The 19,902-nt window shown below is 40.0% G+C and overlaps 3 protein-coding genes across 6 annotated transcripts in view; 1 reads left to right on the forward strand and 2 right to left on the reverse strand.

Moving 5' to 3' along the window:
• On the reverse strand, positions 1-9,600 carry LOC145913319 (uncharacterized). Of its 3 annotated transcripts, none has more exons than XM_083000937.1 (6): positions 9,265-9,600; positions 2,142-2,331; positions 1,754-1,967; positions 1,378-1,526; positions 1,050-1,160; positions 1-930 (listed from the first exon to the last, which is right to left on the reverse strand). In XM_083000937.1, the coding sequence occupies exons 1-6, from the start codon at positions 9,377-9,379 to the stop codon at positions 300-302; spliced, it is 1,410 nt and encodes a 469-aa protein (XP_082857063.1). In that variant the 5' UTR covers positions 9,380-9,600; the 3' UTR covers positions 1-299. The 3 variants fall into 3 exon arrangements, with proteins under 3 accessions (XP_082857063.1, XP_082857062.1, XP_082857064.1); XM_083000936.1 differs by having other exon boundaries at positions 2,142-2,352; XM_083000938.1 differs by lacking the exon at positions 9,265-9,600 and adding an exon at positions 7,231-7,285 and having other exon boundaries at positions 2-930.
• LOC145914374 (uncharacterized) lies at positions 5,422-16,197 on the forward strand. 2 transcript variants are annotated; one of them, XM_083002199.1, is made up of 17 exons: positions 5,422-5,689; positions 7,604-7,727; positions 7,791-7,882; positions 8,111-8,274; positions 8,726-8,824; positions 8,898-8,983; positions 10,514-10,616; positions 11,122-11,280; positions 11,826-11,970; positions 12,438-12,577; positions 12,771-12,915; positions 13,381-13,538; positions 14,230-14,421; positions 14,679-14,825; positions 14,972-15,064; positions 15,133-15,261; positions 15,565-16,197. In XM_083002199.1, the coding sequence occupies exons 1-17, from the start codon at positions 5,467-5,469 to the stop codon at positions 15,886-15,888; spliced, it is 2,523 nt and encodes an 840-aa protein (XP_082858325.1). In that variant the 5' UTR covers positions 5,422-5,466; the 3' UTR covers positions 15,889-16,197. The 2 variants fall into 2 exon arrangements, with proteins under 2 accessions (XP_082858325.1, XP_082858326.1); XM_083002200.1 differs by having other exon boundaries at positions 7,610-7,727.
• Positions 16,198-19,902, reverse strand: part of LOC145914565 (tenascin-N-like) — a 15,280-nt gene continuing 11,575 nt past the window's right edge. The window contains exons 35-46 of the mRNA XM_083002387.1: positions 19,675-19,793; positions 19,467-19,598; positions 19,082-19,357; positions 18,631-18,765; positions 18,301-18,477; positions 18,124-18,213; positions 17,927-18,049; positions 17,608-17,861; positions 17,400-17,538; positions 16,945-17,103; positions 16,643-16,809; positions 16,198-16,341 (exon numbers count right to left, since the gene is read on the reverse strand). Of these exons, the coding sequence (XP_082858513.1) occupies positions 16,201-16,341; positions 16,643-16,809; positions 16,945-17,103; positions 17,400-17,538; positions 17,608-17,861; positions 17,927-18,049; positions 18,124-18,213; positions 18,301-18,477; positions 18,631-18,765; positions 19,082-19,357; positions 19,467-19,598; positions 19,675-19,793 (1,912 nt within the window). The 3' untranslated portion in view covers positions 16,198-16,200. The remainder of the gene's footprint in view (positions 16,342-16,642; positions 16,810-16,944; positions 17,104-17,399; positions 17,539-17,607; positions 17,862-17,926; positions 18,050-18,123; positions 18,214-18,300; positions 18,478-18,630; positions 18,766-19,081; positions 19,358-19,466; positions 19,599-19,674; positions 19,794-19,902) is intronic.

Genomic DNA, 19,902 nt, shown 5'->3' on the forward strand with positions numbered 1-19,902 from the left:
TCGAGCTCTTTTTGAAAGGCCCGGATTGAGTTCGCACCTTTCCCAGGGTTAACTGTTTTGTAATAGTAAGACCTGGGAAAAAATCGTTATCCTTGGCACTTTGCCCTTAACGAATACAATTTCTTGCCAGGGTGGATGACGGGCGAAGAGCTGTAGTGTTGTTTTATTGCAAGTGCATACATTGGATACTAATAAAATAAACGCACCTATTAAAACAGTAGCGAACGAACATTCAAAAACAACTGTGGAGTTGGTTAACATTAGTACTGTACGATGTATGTGTATAAGGAATTAAGTCATTATCTATTGTTCGTTTGCCATTGTCGCCACGCGATTCTGGCTTGTTTTATCGCTTCGATGCCGATATTGCGCCAATTTGCATTGTCCGCTGCCCCCGATGGCAAAGCGCTGTGCAACTGCACATACGTGACGTCATCTATGTGACGTCCAACGATATTGTTGTCCTCCCGCCGGATTTTGCGCCTCAAAACACCGCTGATCAGCGCGCTGTGCATGGAAGGCGGTAACAGGTCTCGCGTTGATCGCGAAATGTCATAAAGCACGCCTGTGAGAGCTACAGGCATGAGGTATAAACCTGAACTGCAGTGCGGTGGCCACAAATCGGCGTAATAATGTCGGATAAACTGCTGATTCCATCGAAAATGCTGCTTCATTACCACACGCTCTTCATATAGCCATTCCATGCAATACAGAGATTGTGACAGCGAGGAAAGAGCGGAAGAGCCGCTCTTGGTAAGGTAACGGTATGGATTGAAGTACGGTGGTCTTGGCGTAACCAATAACGCTACGAACTCCACAACTTTGGGCAAGTTCACCATTGCATGGTCTGGTGCGGAGGCGTAGAAGAAGTCACCAGGAAGGTTGTCCGAAGCCCATTGCATGGCTGACAGTACTTTTAGTGTAGCTCCGCTTTAGACAAATGGAATATAATTATTATTTTTGACCTAGGCAAAATATCTGCCCAGTGTAAACGTTGATACTCGTAGGCCACATAACGTTACAGTTATGGAGAATATGTGGTTCTATACCTTGAACTATCTTCTCCTTTGTATTGCAGAATGTCGCCAAATTGTAGACTTTCATCATCAACATCCTGTTGTTTTTTTCCCTTCTCGCCAACAACGAAAACAGTTTCGATTCTAATTCAACAACAAGCAATGACAAAACCTCAAGTAGACTACGAAAGAAAACAAATTACTGTACAAGATTTCTTGCGAACTGAATTTTCGATATGCAAGTCCTTGATTACATGGACACTTAACCAAGGTCAAAGTATGTAAATGACCCATTTTACCGTTCAAGAGACCAAGAAATGTGAAAGATAGACTATTTTATATGAAATGTACACAAGAATACCTCCAACCGCAAAGTTCGCGAACGCCTGCCCAAGTTCCGCGCAGCAGTTTTCGTCTCAACGAGTTCTCCACGGTTGAATAAACAAAGATCACCAAGCCACCTTTCATTAATTTGCCGGACCAAGAGTTGCCTTGTGTTTTTCGCAATTGCTGTAACAACAAAAGTCGTTGACGGCTTTACAACAAACCGACAGAAGGCTTGGTTTCAAAAACCAAATCAAACCACAAGTCCCCGTAGGCATTTAACAATTGCTCAAAAACAATACCACGAAAATTTTAGCTGACATGGTATAGTACGCTTGAATAGCGCTCGTCTAAGTGGCAATAAATTGACTGAGTGATGGGACTAGATCACATTTTAGCATTAAACTTCTTACCAAAAGTCCATTATAGCCGTTTATACGTCTCGGCTCCAGACTGAACGAAAACTTGGCCTTCTTTTCAGGTAAATCGGAGTCGAGCATCTGTGGCAAATCCTTCAGGCCGACAAGTATAAATTTCTCAAATTTGATTTCGGTAAAATATGGAACTGGTTTAAGTTTGGGGTGAAAGTGCAGTGAGTTTGGTCTATCGTCATACAATTCAGGTTCGCTGAAAATCAAACAAAAAACTCCGTTTGTCAATAGTACTTCAAGGTTATGAGTGTTATTAAATATTTAACTTTTATAGACATCTAGAAAAGTCAAAAGTAATAAGATCCTCTGCGTCTTTGCAGCAAGACGCATGTATTTTAGTTATTTAAAAAAATGAACATTCTACACTCACATTGGATCCGTTATATTGGGAATTTGTGATATTTCCAATATAGTTCCCACACAGAACAGCGCAAAAAACAGAAGCAGAAGTTCCTTAGCACGGTAGTAGAACCAACATCGCGTCAAACCCATGTCATCATCTTTTGATTGTTTTGAACCCCAAAGCAGTACTCCGATACCTGGACGACGCTGCTTGGAATCTTTGCAAAAGCAAACAGCACCTGTTTTCCAACAGTTTTTCATCATAAAGCAATTGAGAAAAACGGCTATTGTAGGACCAACCGAAAACTCAGTGCTACTTTTAAAGCCGTAAATTCTCGTTTGCTTCCCTATGCCAACAATACGTATTGTGACGACACAAAAGATCTAATCGCTCTTGTATATATTGTAAAGTCAATGTACGTTGCTGTAGTACCGTAATAGCCAATTCTCCATGTCAAAAAACAGTTTGCCTTAAATAGCTCGTGGGTTACTGTGCCAGGAAAAACACATTCGTTCTGCTAGCGCCGTAAACAACTCAAGCTTATTTGGTTACAAAACTAAAATATCCCCAAAAATCGCTCATCTTAGAACAGCAATATTTTCAGTTACTGCACTGCAACGTTACCACAAGTGGAGTGGAACCCTAACTGGCGCACATAAACACTTTTCTGACAACCAGCAACGATACGCATGATATATTTTCGTACGGTTCGGCCACTTTCCAGAATTTCACGCAAACGCAAGGACAACAAGAGTAAAGCCGATGTGCTTCATCAAACCACGAAACAAAACAAACGTGACCTTATTACTTGTACATGGGCTTTGCACTATTCTACCTGTTTCCTTGTTACAACCATTCATATCACGTGGAAATCTTACTCAATTCCTTCTAATGTAAATATAGCTCAACAAGATGCATTTTTCAAACTTGTGTGCGAAAACCTTTTTGAAAAATTAAACAGCGTATGTAGTGTTGAAGTATAAACCACAGTTTATAAAAAGAGCTGTGGTAGACACACAATAGTGCTAAAGTAAGCCGTTTCGATAAAACATTCTTGCCGGAACGCCGTTTCGATCAGAAAATTCGGCCAAATCACGTTAAAAGTTTGATGATTTCTATAGAAACGACTATATAGCCGGAAATAAATTCGTAAATTGTATGTTTAAAACACTGTTATCTATATGCTTATCAGTGGTTTCAAAACCGGTTATGTTGCTAAAGCATTACGATTGCAGCATAATTCTTTACAAACTCAGTCAAGATTAGTTTATGACGTAACAATTTTTCGGAGACATATTTATGACAACACAATCGTCCACAAATCTATTGATAACCTGAAACCAGCAATGCCTTTTGTGGATTTATATAGTACCAGGTGAAATTCGGCCAAATATCTGCCTCACGGCCAAACGATTTTTTCGCGGCCAGGCCGATTTTCAAACGGCCAAATTTCTGGAATTTGGCCGTAAAGACGGCCAAATGGCAACCCTGGATCCAGGTACTTACTAGCCTGTGGCTAGTGGCTTCATCAACGTTCCATTCAGATTCAATAAGCATCGACACGGTTTACATTAATATGCCTTATTCAAATAGAAACAGGATCAAATTAGTAAACATAACAAAAGTTTAACAGTACAATTTCATCCTTACACACTACAAGCATGTCGTCCTAAAGACGCATGCGCGGATGAATACGAACGCTACACTGGTGAAGGGTAAAATCAGTGAAGCGTTAATTCTCGCTGTAACCATAGAATACTAAAACATATGTTTTAGTATTCTATGCTGTAACACACTTATTTGAGGAATTCACCCAGTATACGAGAACACAATGGTTATTATTTTCCTGTAAATTCATTCGTTCCAGTAAGATTTTTTTTACTTTCAACCCTGCACACAAATCTAGCTGAAGCCCAACAGACAATAAAATATCTATACTGTGTAGGGTGGGCGATTTCACAATAACTTGGTGAAATGGAATGCTGGATATATTTTAACATTATTCATTCTGTCTGCTTTAGCATCGCATACAAGCAATTGACCTAACAAACAGGGTTCACAACTGATTGAAGATGCAATATATTTTTTTAACTTCCAGTTGTATGTCACACCATATTGTACAAGCAATTGTTAGTTTTCCGAAACACCTATTTTTACATGGAACGTACTAATCAGGTGCAACGAAATGGGTATCAATATCAAGCCGTTATAAAGTACGTTGATAGAATATACGCTGAATATAGCGTTCGTTTCCGCATCCATTGTTAACCAATAGCATGCGTGCCCTGTAAAACTTGGCATGCATGCCCTGTAAAACTAGACTTAGTGTAATGTTTCGCCACAGAAGGTTCGTCACCAAATCAGAAACGAATGTTTATTTATGTGAAATATCTGATTAACAACGATAGTCTCGATAACCACTATACCATCCGACGACAGTTTATCAAGGCCCAAAAACGCACAATAATCTCGACACCAAGATTTTTATACCATAGACATCATACGTTACACTTAGCATCAGGTCGTGTTTCAAGCGGTTTCGACAGCTTCAGTTAACGGAAATTGGAGGGAAAACACCACAGACTTACATGGCTGAGTTCAAATGGTGTTTTTGACTAATCAGTATTGTTACGATATGTTTTCTGTTGTCTTGTATATTGTATATAACTACATCGAATTGTAGTCTTCTGCAATTTTGTTTGCCATTTTGTGTACCCAAAAGAGTGGATTTGTATTTACTTAACCAAATAATGCAGTTATCTGTGTCTGTTTTATTTTAAATCTTTATCAACTTTGCTGACATTAAGTTTGTTTATTCATAATATGTTGACATTTCCACTAATGTAGCTTTTGTGTAATTATTGATGAAGCTTGCAGCAAAGCTTTATACATTGTTCTTGATTGAAATATTTGTAATTAGCATTGTGATGATTTCTGGCAAACATTGTATGCTTACTTTCTTGACTAGCCAACATTTTACTTATATTGTGTATAAGCTGCAGACAGATGCCCACTGTTTTGCCCTAAAAGGTCTCAACAGTGCAGCTGGTGTGACTATTAGACGACTTTGCTGACCAATTGGCCCCTGTCTGCAGCTTATACATGATAAATATTATTGGCTCCACAATGCTTATCATTTTATTTTTATATTTAATGTGCAGTTGGTAAAAATTGATATACCTAACATGCTACATGATCACAAGTACCACATGATGCATGGTATAAAATGGAGCACATATGAAATACAACAGGAGTTGTTGATATTTGAAAGTTTTTTTAAAATTGTCCTCTTGGTTTTATAGCATAAGGTGTCTGGCTCTGTAGGGCTAGCTGATATGTGCTTTCTGAAATTATGGATCCAAGTTCATCAAACGAAGAGTTTTTAATTCTTGACTTTGTGTCAAGTCAGCCTGTGGAGGAAGAGGTGATTGAAGATGGGCATGAGTTACAATCAGTTGTCAATTCACAGCAAAATTCCAGTACCCAAGCAACGGAACAAGAGGTTGAAGTCAGCCTGTCACTCCTCGACACTATGTTGTTTTCAAACTCAGATGGTCAGAGAGTTGATGAAAAAGGTAGGAAACTTGTTCAGATATTTCCCTAGTTGCTATCATTGAAATGAGATAAATGAAAATTCCAAACTTTTGAATCATTTTTATTTATTGTGTATAAGCTGCAGACAGATGTCCACTGTTTTGACCTAAAAGGTCTCATCAGTGCAGCTGGTGTGACTATCAGACGACTTTGCTGACCAAACGGCCAAGCAAAGACTTCCACTTTGTGGTGACTATACAATCACTGTCATCCGTTGGGCACCAAACTAGGTACAACCTAACGGAGAAAACAAGGTGGAAACACTATAACCAAGCAAATTATAGGCTCCACTTTGCTTATCATTTTAATTTATATACATGAAATTGATAATGATACATATTTGTATTTGGATGTGTTTGAAATTGTTGTTTTAAAGCACATTCAGGTCAAAGTCACAAACATGGTTTGGATGTCCATAAAGTCTAAAATATTCAAAATTGTTGATTGTCATGTCATGTAGCCTTGTACACCGCATTCATGGTCTTTATAAAGAATTTTTACCTGTGCTAAGCTTCTAATAAAATTTGAGTAACTTCACATTGTACAAGACTCATAGGTAAAAGCACAGTAACATGCTTGAATATTTTGTTAAGTCAAATTAGAATGTTTTGCCAAACATAGCCTTGCAAGGATGAAGAAATGAGCAAGAACATCAAACATTAAAATAATTAATGCATAAAAGTTATGGACAAAGCATTCCCTATTATAGTAATGTTAGCCAGACTCATGTACAGATTATACAACAAGCCACGCAAGGTTCGATTCTTCGTTTTACTTTTTTCTTGTAACTCAAAACTGTTGCCCTTCAAGCATAATCCAACATCAGGTCATTTTTATGGGTGACATGGTGACCGTTATGACGTCATCATTACGCTATGGGTGGATTGAGAAATTCCCATCTTTCTGTCCAACCAACCAAACAAATGTAATAGCTTAACACATGTGATCAACCTGTATTGGATCAGAGACAACAAAAAATTGACCCACCAACGTTACGTGGCACAATTGACAACGCAATGGTCGTAATGAATGCGAGCTACATGTATACAACGTGTACACTTAACTTGCATATTCTGGACACGTGTTTGCCAGGTAACTATAAAATTTTCTTCAGACAGGAACACAAACGCAAAGTCAGCACACATCCCTTTAGTAAACACAAGTTTCCCGAACTGAAGTCAAAACACGAAAACCACTCCCTTGCAGACAAAGAAGTCAACAACGTGCTCAGTAATCCCTGACTTGAACTACGGTCATTTCAGCATTCATTTAGCATCTGATGTATTCAAAATTACAAATGGAATATATCTCCCAAATCAGCAGAAAACAAAAAGTTTTGAACAAAAACCTGAAATGACGTTTCTCTGGGGTTCCTACTGTGCGCTATAGGCTTCTAAGAAGTATTTCGTTGCAACCAAAAATGCTATATATACGCCCAGGGGAACTACAATGCACTTATCAGCGAGAACTAAGCATATAACAACTTAACGCACGAGTTATAAAATAGGGCCTAAGCACCAACCTTTACAACTGCTTGGATTAGCGAGTGTCGTCGTTTCCATAACCTTTTGAAGTTCAAAACCTATTCCCGTTCTACCGACGCGATTTTGCACTGTATCATTAACCTTTACGGGAAATAACTAAACAGTTGTTCGAACTGCGGCAAGAACCGGTATCGCCGATGTGTCACTTCCTTATCAAAGCAACATTTAATAAATTACTCTGCCAACGTGAATGTTGTCATACATTTTTACGCATTTCTCTAGTAGCCCAAAGACGAGGTTTTGTGGATAATAACTTTGCGGTTAGGTTCGCTTACGTTTCGAAGTAGTAACGCTTACTCTTTCTACGCTTGGGGGAGTTTAAGTACCAAACTCAACGCTATTTATTCAAAGGTGCAGCGGGAACACCGTCGGAATTCAGCCAAGTTGGGGTAGAAATGAGCGACGGGAGAGTTATACCACCAGGCAGATCAAGAGCTGCCGTGACGAGATGCCTCGAACCCGACTGCAACTTCCAGTGAGCGACTGAATAACATTCGCTTTAAAGTAACAACTGTATCTAAACTTGATTTAAATTCAGATGTTCGAGAATTCCACGTTTGCGATCACACCTCGAAGAATCTCATGGGATTGTGCAGGAGATGAAGGAATTTGCCTTTGACACGGAGAGCAGTGAGTTTCAATCAGTGTTAAACCGAATTACGTGATGTGTGTTGGAAGCGGAAGCGTGTATTGTAGCACCACGGGTTTGATTGTTTATCGTCTTAGCAGGTAGAGCCAATTACTTAGTCTGTGCTGGTGTCGCGTATTTTGTTTCGTGGACTCATTTTGTGTTCACATTTTCTTCTCTTATGAGTAACTCTTTCGAAAAAAACACGGTCACGGGTAATTTGTGTGTAGATTTCAAAGATTGGTTGAGTCAGTTGGAACAAGAGGCGCGGTGTGCCTTCATGCGAAGACGAGGCTGGCAGAAAAACAAGAGTGGAAGTCTAACAGCATGTTATTACTGCAACAGAGGCGGGTTGTACGTGAGCAGCGCCACCAAAAAGCAAGGAAAAACTCAGGTGTGGCTACAGATGTAAACAAAGCCAAAACACTATAGCTGTTCTCACTTATCCAAACTCCGTTTATAATGCCCCTATAAAGAAAAGTAACAACATATACTTGAATAAGATACTGAGGATGCCCGTGCAGGCGAAATCGATTTTTCAATTTTGCTAATAAATCAGCTAACTGCAATTTGAAACTTCTGATAGTTTTACAACATTGACTTAGTAACTACATCAGCTGATTTGGCAACCCGAAAAAATGGGCAAAATGACGGAACTAAACTGCAAGTTTTTATATAGAGTGTCATGAAGAAGCAAAATGCTTATTTTTTGGTCTTGGCTGTTGGTAACCCTGCATACAAAGCGTCTTTGAATATAGTTAGAATGGGTTCATCAACACATCTACTACATTTGTTGACGAACGTATGCTTTAAGCAAAAAGTAATGTCCATATCTTGCGTAACAGGGTTCCTGCAAGACAGGCGTTGAATGCACGGCGTCGATGAAAGTAACCAAGTGGCCAGTTAAAGATGGAAACGCGGTTGCCACGCAACCACTAATAGAGGTACATTGTAAATGCGTCAAAAGTGCCTCGTATATGTTTGTGAGATTCTTGTAAAAAATACAATTATCTTCAGGTCGAAGCCTACCTGCAACACTACGGTCACAACCTAGATCTCAGTCACATTCGCATCACTAAAGCACAGAAGCGGGAAATAGCAAGGTTAGTTGGTTGCAACACATATCTCTTTACTTAACGTGCTTATCGATAATTTTCCGCAAAACTTTGTTATTGTGGTAGAGTTTAATTTTGGTTAGTAGTGTTTTGTATACCTTTCTTATGGGAAACCTTATGCGTTGACCAACAATAACATGTTGCGAAACAAAATGACAGACGCAAACCAATATTACATACCCGAAAAAAAGGTATGCGTGCCTTTTTAACATTTATCGTTAAAGCACAACTAAGTAATATTAGATACACCCGTTACTCGGCGCACTTACGTTTTCTGGATAACTTCTTCCTCTCCAAGATAACGACTGATTTTGCCATTATCACATCCTCCGTTTGCCAGCTATCATCCCCCGTATCGAGATGCATCCATTTACCTTCCTTCATACTTTTTGTGTTATGACTCACGGCAAGGGTCGACGACTTTTCGGCCTTTCTGTTTTGTTGTGGATCACAACTAAATTCACGTCGCACTTTTCATCAACTTCCTTGTCGCATGATCGAAAATAGGACAATAGGAAACACAGGGGCTGCTAATCCTTCAACAGGCTGGAGTGATTGTGTTTAACAATAACCAACTACCGTTTTAGATAATTTCTTTGTGCATGAAACCTGTAGAATAGAGTCAATATACGCATTTACTATGACCCTATCTTATTTAGGTGTTGTTCTATGTAGCCATTCGGTTATTATCAGTATTTTCTTTATTTCATGAGTATTAGTGTAAATTGCAGTCGAGTACTTAAAAAATGAATCACTGCATACTGACATATATAAGATTATAAAGACCATTACAAGAGAATTGAGGATTTCAGGTGTAATAAATATTAAGGTTCTACTCCAGCGTAAATTTACAACAACGTATAAGCTGCATTCAAAGTTTACAAAGCTTCATACGCCGCACTTTTTACTAACTCTTGCCTCGATTCGCACCATTTTCTGTCCAACTTTCCAACAACAACCCTGAGCGGTGAAACGTATACAATAAAGCTGAGTTGCCAAATGCCGGTCGCTTCCCTGTCCCACGAACAACAGCTGCATGAAAATAGAAAAGCCATAACATATACACTGACTCATAAGATAACCCGGCTAATACCGCCAACTCAAACTACAAATAGTTGCGCCTCGTAAACACGCACGACCGTTCGAAGATTTTGCCCCTAAACAAAATACGGCTTCTGGTCAGAAGGCGCAGTTTCCTTGACTGACTAAATTACTTCTTTGTTCAGTTCATGCGATACGCATACCCCGCCCCGTTTGAACTGTTTCCCGTGTTATTGCAGACGTCAGCAATGACGCGCTGGTTCTGTCTTTTCCCGGAGTGCGTAAGTTTTAGTTAGATCGAACACACGCCCATAAGGAAATACCCCCCCCCCCCCAAAAAAAACGATGCAAAAGTCGTTGACCCCGATCGAAAATCACAATTTTCAAAACAATAAGTTTCAGCCAGTATTTCCGGGGTGTAGTTAGGGGAAATATTCCAGTCAATTGGTAACTTTTTAACCGCTTCTATACTTGCAGCAAATTGTCTCAGGGTATAAGTAAATACAAGATACTCGACGAAATTCGAGGAAGTCTGGATCCAACCACGACGCCGCAAAGGGTCCATCTCTTGTCACTGCAGGTAACTAATGGCCACCACAGCGTTGTACCTGCAATAATTTAGATAACTATCCAAAATCAAGATTTTTTGTGCTACTAAATGTTAATATAATTGGAGCGATCGATTGTGGAAATAAACGTTAAAAATTGTATTGTTGTTGCTGCCTTGCATAGTGAAGCTCTTAAAGATATGAACTCACCATATGGCACAAATTAACGTGGATGGTTACCCTGGTGAAACCCTGCGAAACATTGGTGAATTAAATCTACGTTAATTGTGCCAGAAAGTCTGTTTCTTATAATGTTAAAAATCTATAATGCTGCTATTAACCGAACACTTGTATTCGTAACATTTGGCTACTGGTTGTTGTCAGTTAATAGCATCATCCTAGCTTTGGCATCATTAAAACTATTGAACTACATACGTTTTTACGGGGGGTTTTGTAAGGGGCGAAAAGAAATCAAAACTGAGTCACAGCTGCGTTCTACAACGGAAGCCAAAAACATGGAATTTTTTCGCTTGTCAGGATATGTACAACATTGAACGGAAGGAAGGAATTCAGGGAAAAAAGGGAAAATTAAGTTGTGAGCCCGGGACTACTGTACAGGCATGGATAGAGAAAATGCAGAAAAGTGAGGACAACCCGGTTTTATTGATCAAGTATCAACAGGAAAAGGCTACTCAGGTTGGGAAGGCGTTTTTGTGTGGGTTGTAAGTTGTGAACTAAATACACATCCCTGTTCTGTCATCCGTCCGTTTTCGTGTTTTTTAATAGACTCTATGTTGTCGCTTGAATGGCATTTTCTACTTGTCTGTATATTCTTATGTATTTTCTTTTTTGACTTTTCGTAAAAGCCTTAAACCCAGTGCTTTCCCAACTTTCACGAAGCGGCGAGACGCTGATCTCTTACAAAATATTGTGACATTGGCCTTTTGGGGCAAATTCGCGCCTTTTTCTTTCGAAATTTTAACGTATTTCGGTAATTCGTGTTTTTGCCACTGCAACAGCTGAAAGAACAACTTCCCAGTATCATATGCCGAACAAAAATGGAATCATAATTTTTTTAGAAAATATAAATGTGAGTTGCGACTCGACAAAAGTATCTTTTGGAAACCTCATTGTATACCTTGCAATTTTTCAAACAGAATTTAAAACTTTCAATATTTTTGTCAGGTATAAGCATACTCACTTAATTTCAAAGAAAGTCACACCATAAATTTATCCTGCAGATGTGCGCATGCCTCAGCAACGACGATTTTCTCCTGGTGCTGCAAACCTCCCTGCAGTCGATGATGCTTCGCCGTTATGGACCTCATCAGTGCGTTTGCATGGACATCACTCAAGGTCAATTCCCCTCTGCCAACCCATCTCGAGGTGATGACGCTATTATCGTTTTTTGGTTCATATCGAAGCGTTGAAATTATTCTGTTTGTTTGTGTAGCAATTTCGTTTCTGTATAAGCAATAGAGCCAATGTTTTTGTAGTGATATGCAGAGAGGGCCACTGTTTCGACCTAATAGGTTTCATCAGTGCAGTTACTGCGTGACTTACAACGATCTTGTCAACTAAATAACCGGCAAGACTTCCACTTTGCGGTGACTATACAACCATCAGGGCGAAACAGTGACCTTGTCTGCAGCTCACCATAAAAACATTGTATTTGTTTTGACCATTCGAGCTTTAGTTGTAATTTTAACTACTTCATGTGACTCAACTGATTTGAAATTCGGATGAACTGGCCGCTTAATATAACTTGCTCAGTACGCGCTGTAACCCTTAAAGCAATGTAGCATCACGCGTACGTAATTTTAACAGCATTCAAAAATACTGTTCGTTTTCAGCCGATCCTAACTTCCACCTCATGGCGCTGGAGGTTTTGATTCCGAATTCAACAGGTTTGGACGAAGTTTTACCAGTTGCCTGGTTTGTTTCCAACCGAAAGGACAAGCCAGTCATAGACATTTGCTTGACGCAGATTCGGGTACGTTAAGGTTCTTTGACCAAGTTTTGCAGTCTTTTAGTTACAAGGCGTTCTTCGGTATTTCTAATATCCTGGATTTTTGTACATCTCAAAAGTCTCATAGTTATAGTAACATTGAGTGAGCGGTCTTTTGTTAATTAGTCAGTTTTTTTGTTCACTGCACAACATATCGCCCTATATAATTCCCACGCAGAATAACCTCTCGGACCTCGTATTGACACCTTCCTACCTCATCACACCGACAGCGGACATGACAGCAGGATGTGATTGGTTGGAAGTGTGGAATTCCATATTTGGGAGCGGCCCTCGTCGCATCATTGGAGGGTGGAATATTGTGGGTACGACATGCCAAACATTACTAATGAAACGTAAACGCTGAAAAAGTGTTTGAGTAACATAATTTCTCGAAGTATATTAAACAGAAACGATATTGCGATTTTGCAAGGTTACACCTGAAAAGAGTTCAACACTAAGTTATAGGAAACGTACTTTGATGCAACTCTAAGTCTTGGGGGTACGAATGGTTTCAGCAAATAATGCTGTGACTCGTTAATCGAAAGTTACACAAGGACAAAAGCTTGTTTCAAAAAACTTTTGCAAAGCAAATATATTGCTTAAATGCAACTAAAAAGAAAACCTTTCTGTGCTTAGTTGCAGTGTTACAGTTGACACAAACCATTTAGTAATTTCAAAACGAGAAAAAATATTAAACCAACTAGAAACTGTAAACCGAAACTCCGTAAAATTTTACACATTTGCCAAAATTTTACCCAAAATGGAGAATTTTTTCTGTTTTTCCGCAGGCGAGTGGCATCGGCTTGTTTATGATCCAGCCTTGAACAGCGCGGCACGTCCCCTAGAGGCCAAACGTCTTGTCGCAAACCTCAACTTAGTCATGCGGGAAACTGTTCCTGCAAACTTTGTATCACTTATGAAGGAATTTTTGGATGATCTTGCATCTGTAAGTTCGAAATCGCGAAATGTAACTCAAAAGTCAGTAAAAAATGGTATTTTTGCATTCATGTTTTTTATTGGCTAATATCTATAACAGTTGAACAATACAATACATGTAAAACCATGTAGCGATGTGGGTTCCAGATGTGTTTGAATACATGTTTCTTTGATATTAGTGCATTTACTCAAAAACAATAGTTACAGTTGTCGATACAGTTGATTAGATAGGCAACATTTCATTGTATGATTTGATGGAGCATCGTAATAAACAAACCATATTATCTAACATATTTACTTTTTCGTATTTTCCTATTCCCTACCAAAAAAAAGTTAATGGCTCTTTTATTCCAGCCCGTTACTGCGTAGCAGTTGATGGTGCAGCACATTCTTTATCGTTAACGGCTGCTGTTAGGGAAATAGTTGAATTAACAATAGTTTATCACCGCATCGACTCAATAGGAGCACTCCAATCTAAACAATGACTCTTAATGAACACAATGAAAATTATACTATTGTTGTGCAAACGGGAAACAGACGCCCCGAGTGGTGATACAGAACCTCGAGCCGGTGGCTAAGACCATCGGGCCGTCAAATTGCTGATGTGTTTTTTTAAACAAATGCCCTTTTACCTTTTAAGGTAAAATTTTAAAATGCAACATAAACGATATGCATTGCAATGGCAAATCTTTTTACGGCAGAATGTCTTGACGAAGCGATTCGGGGAACATTTCAAACGACATTACGTGAAACAACCCGAACTGTGGTCGAGGGCTTACAGGTCGGAAGCACTCAACAGAGCCGAGTCGAGGTTTGATGTCTACCACCAGAAACTATCCAAGAACATTTACCATGAAGGATTTAAACGAAAACAACTCGACGTCCTGATTAAGGTGATTTTGTGACGTCATCAACAAAAATAATAATCGCGCAATTAACGTAATGGGTAATTCCCTGTTATTTTAACCGCTGTTAAGGTCAGTGGCGCTGGAGAGCACAATACATGACGTAATACGCCCTTTATTGGCCTGAAAAAATCGTGTCAGGAGCTGTTTAAACTCTCAGCTACAATGAGAAGTTGATATTCACCAGCCATATAAAGTCTTTTGTATTCTTTCTGCACTTCAAAGCTCCACTCGTTACGTTCCAGACCCTGATGAAGCATTCCAGGGACAAAGCCATGACCAAATTACGTCAGTCCTTCCGCACGATGAGCGACGGCGTTTTGAAGCGAATGACGTCAACAAAGCACGAGGAGGGGATGTCCCTTCCGATTGATTTCGTTAAACCACGCCAGGTGTTGTTACGGAAAGCAAATAATTTAAACTCCATGCTCAGTTGTGTAACCGACGGAAAATGTGTCAAGTTTTCGTGACTTGGAAGTTAAAGTGAACGCGACTCAATTGGAATATCAAAGACTAAAAATTCAACTTTTTCGTACAGGATGGTCGTAGTTGGTCAGTTATTTCTGTAATCGACAAAGTTCGTGCGATAGAGAAACCACAGCTACAAGGCGACCCTGTGAGACTAACTCAAGTAAGTACAGAGCCAGTGTTGCTGTGTGTTGCCATGGTTTCGCCTTTGGACCAATGCGCTTTCACCAGGTTGCTGTGGAACGGATCGTAACTTGCGACGGTGATGGCAACTGTATGGCGAGACTCCGGTGTCCGTACCGCTGCATCGAGTGCGAAGTGTGTTCCCACCAATTTTCGTGCACTTGCAACGAACAGCCGGTATGTGCGTGTGTACACGTGGGTAATTATCACTGATGTTGGGTAATTACCACTGCTGTCTTCAGGTTAAATATTTGACAATGTCATAGGAAAGTTGAAGGTTAAACATCAGTCTTAATCTTTTATGGCTAAGCTCAATCAGGGGCAAATATAGATGTAGTTACCTGTGGTATTTGTGTGGGGTGGTAATTACTGCGATACTAGGATCTACTTTATGTTCTTTAGGTCAATGTTGCGAGTTTCAAAGCTACAGCTTTTCCATTATCAATAAATCATAGCAAACATATGTTTTTTTGCGTTCAGGCCGACGCGTGCTCAGTTACCAGTGTCCTGTGCGAACACTGCCACCTAGTGTGTAGGTATCTGACTGAGAGCGGTCGCAAGGTGTCGTCGCTGTTCGTGTCGCCGGACGTAACTTTTACAGAACTGCCCAGCGAAAATCCAGAGCATTCAAAGAACCAAAATCAGACTGCGCCATTGGTTGTTTACGTCACCGCTGATAACGTAGATCAAGTTACTGTTAAAGTTGAATCAGAGGACGACCTCCCTAGTTTGAGACCAAAGCGAAGTGGGGATTCGATTGAAAGAGATGAAGCCAAGAGAACAAAGCAGGCGAAAGTTGATTAGAAAAAACAGCGTTTATTAAAACGTATACGCATGAAGCGTGCCCACTGTGGCATTGAAAGAAGAACGTACTTCGATTATTCCATAAAACTGTATGATTATTCAGTGGCGGCGAATCATGCCCTTGTGTGATGTTTACATCGGATGACCAGAAAAAGCTGACGAAATTTTACACAAATTGGAATGACCAATTATTTCATGCCACAAGCTGTGATGTCGATCCGATACTTTTCAAAGAGTTGCAATGTCCGCATAAACTTCACGCGAAAAGCATTATACAAAGTTTTCCTCCGAACTATGACTTAAAGTCAAGTATCATCTCCTTCCGTGACAGGCTGCCCCTCTGCATTTGGATTTTCTGATGTCGTCGGATCTTCTCAAATTTTGTGGGCGCAACTTCATCTCGACAAACTCTATCGACCTTGTAAATCCGCCCCATGTAAACCAGTTGATTCCCTGCACACAGAATACACATTTTTTGCGTTGATAGTTCAAACAACTCTTCACTGTTGCACTACAAGTTGGAGGCATTTCGCACCGAAATTACAAATGGTTTCAGTGAACAAGAATTTAACTGAGTTGCAAAATATCTGTTTGAGAATGGAGCCCACTGTATAGGCCCAGGTTATTGTTAAAACTTATAGGTTAGTGTGGGTTTACAGCTGTAACTGGATCCCACCCCACCGCGATCAGATCACGAGTTCTAACCACGTCTAACCACTGATATCGGGTTGATTAAGTTGATATATGTGCCCACCTGACTATGTCGAGTATTATTGTATTGGCCATTTAAGCTGGATCTGTGGCAGTTGCGGAACCACCAGGCTCCCTGGTACTCCTTGGCGCAGTTTCTTCCGTAAGCTGTATCGTGGTCGACATCCCTTGTAGTAAACTTCATTCCAAAATGGTACGACAGCGAATCTCCTGCATAGCATTAGATACGTTTCACGGTTTAAACAAATTCAAATCAGTTAAATAAATAAAACGTGATATTGTGCCTAAAAATTACTCAAAACTGCTAAGATACTTGAACTGGATTTATACAAATAGGAATCGTACCGGCATTGCCGTTGTAGCTTCCGCCTTGAATGACGTAACCGCTCTCCTCGTCAGATATGGTCACGTGATCAAATGTTGAGTATGCGTTTTTTGCGTTGTGACGTAAGTCGATGCGAAGCTCCTGTGGCGCAAGGCTAAGAAGATGTATGTTCTCCAGACCTACGAAGAAAATGAGAAAGTGATGTTTCATGTGAGCATTTTAAATGACTTTAGGTTTAAACTACAGCTGCATGTTGTGGTTGTAAGATTTTGGAACTCAACTAACATGTGGGTGACAATTGTACCCAAAAAATTTTTGTGTTTGGCAACAAATGTGGACCTTACCTAAATTGAACGAACGTAACTACCCACGTTTTTGGTTAATACATTCCTAATTTTTTGCCAGGGTTAAACCCGAACCACAGTACATAAATTATTATGTGTAGTTTAATACATGCAAATAGTATGTTACTCACCCAGCCAAAATTCACTATCGGCCGGATTTCCAAATCCCTCAATATATTCATCCCAATCTCTATCAAAACTCTCGCTTCCATCTGATCTTCTCTGCACCACGATCCAACCTCCACCATCTGTTCGCATATCGCACCGCACCTAATCAAATACCAATACTTAACCACGTCATTATCACCTAGTTACGTCATCATTTGATACCATATTTACCTTTAACGGCGAAACGCCTCTGAGAAACACGTCATATACGCCATTGCTCTTTTGTCCATTGAGAAGCACTTCGGCGCAGTCTTTCGGTTTCGGAAACGGGAGTGTCCCGGTTTTGAAACGAGCCACAGAGGTTGTACTGACGTCATTCGACTTTTGTGTGCTTACGCGGACGACGTAATTTGTGTCGGGCAACAATCGGCGCAACCAGATGTGCGTTGTCGGGAATGTAACATTGTATTCGCGCCGGTATAGCTCTGTTAGCAGTTGTGTTTAGTTTCAACAGTTTGGGAGTGGTTAGAGTTAGAAGTATATGACTTACTTTTACTGGCCAGCACAGTCACGTGGTATCCGGTCACGTGCTTAGCTCTAGCTGGTTGCCAAGCTACGTTTGCGCTTCGACGCCCGATTTCAGTGACACGAACTTGATTCGGAGGATCCAATTCTAGAATGACATACATACTATGTGCAGATGGGTGCTTGTAAGGCTTGTTACAATTGTTTTAATCCAAATCTTACTGGTTTGAATTGGTTTCTTGCTAGAAACACTTCTCAACCTCTCCTTATGTGCAGCTACTTGAAAAACGTACCGAGTGTCAGGGAACAAACCTGGAAACAAACAATATTTCATCAAAACATTGGACTTGACAAAACAAATAGTAATATTAGTAAAAACGTTTTGAAATGTTGACCAACCTGTTATGTTGGCGTGTGTGTTGTTGAGCACAGTTAAAGTAGCGGGATTATGTTCATCGCCATCTTCGTAGTAAACAACGGTGTAGCGGTTTACACTTCCCGCTGGGGGACGCCACGTGATAACAACGCTTTCGCTCGTTTCCTCGGTAACGGATACGTTTTGTACAGATCCAAGCACTGTTGAAGTTATATGTAATGTGATGTTGGTCGTATAAATTATAACAAATATTAGAATATTGCTTAGCACATGAAAACCTGTATTCACTATTCAAAGCTACAAATGAATACAAATGTGACTTATATTCAAGTAACCTCTTTTGTTCAACTTACGGGTTGTGATTGTTCCTAACAGCGGCAAGCTTTCTTTTCCTTGACCGAGTCCAAATATAGATACGTTGTATGTTGTGGCGCTTTGCAAAGACCGCAGAGGAACCTCGGTTTTCCTCCAAGAAACAACGATCGTTCCTGCAAAACAGGTTTACCGTCAAGCAGATTTATTCCCCAAGGAAACAACACCAACAGTAGGCTTTGTTTTTTATATATTAGTAATTTGCTAATTATTTTTTGTCATCACAAAGCTTAGAAATGACAAAGCTAATGTGCTAATCATTGTATGAAAACGCTTCGAACACTGTTGTGCTCATCACCAGTGCTGTGAAATAAATAAATGAGTTGTGACCAAGCGCCTATACGGAAACAAGTCTTTTCTATCTGTTCTATGAAACATGTTACCAACAACTGTGATTTAAAAAAACTGGATTTTTAAAGCAAGTTAACTCACGTCTGTCTCCATTCTCCGACTGACATTCAACCCTGAAGTAACGCGCGCGCTCGCTCGTCCTTCGCCAATTCAAGGTCATCGAAGTTTCCGTGACTTCACTAAATCGTAGAGAGACAGGCGGAGGAATGACGTAGTCGGTGGTAAAACCTTTTCTGATTACGGCGCTATATTTGCCTTGGAACGATGACGTCATCCAAACGTGATACAGGGTGTTTGGGTGAAGCCCCGAGAATTCATATGACGTCACTCCAGATACCACTGACGTAACGTTTTCTTCTGTAAAATTCGATTAAAACAAATGCTTTATCATACACAATTTAATGCACATATTCACAAAGCCAGCTGTCAGAATTGATTTTTGCCTAGTTATAACAACTTCGCGCACCCTTGTCGTTGTCAGAACGATATCCGATCTTAACCACGTCCAAGTTCTGTTCAGGCACCGCCCAATGTAATCTGGCTCCTGATTCTCCGATCAACTCAACCGTGACGTTGCTTGGAGGGTCGAGACGTTCGTCTGTTCCACAATAAAGGTTGGATATTTTTATTACTATCTGATTGCGTTGATATCAGTTATTGCAATTTTTTTTTACCTGTGATGAAGCTTACGGAGGAAGACTTGCTTTGTTTTGTCACACGCCTGGTTGTTATAAATGCCCTGTAGGTGGTCCCAGGCTTTAGGTCGCAGAGTTCTGCTTCTGTGAAGTTGACCCTGCGAACATCAACTCAGAGTTAGCCATTTTTTTTTCAATCTATTCAAACAACAGATTACCATCATTACACTATTACTGTGTTTTTAACTTTAACGTTCAAATAAATCA

The sequence above is a fragment of the Ascidia mentula genome, chromosome 9 (assembly GCF_947561715.1).
Source record: "Ascidia mentula chromosome 9, kaAscMent1.1, whole genome shotgun sequence".
Taxonomy (NCBI): domain Eukaryota; kingdom Metazoa; phylum Chordata; class Ascidiacea; order Phlebobranchia; family Ascidiidae; genus Ascidia; species Ascidia mentula.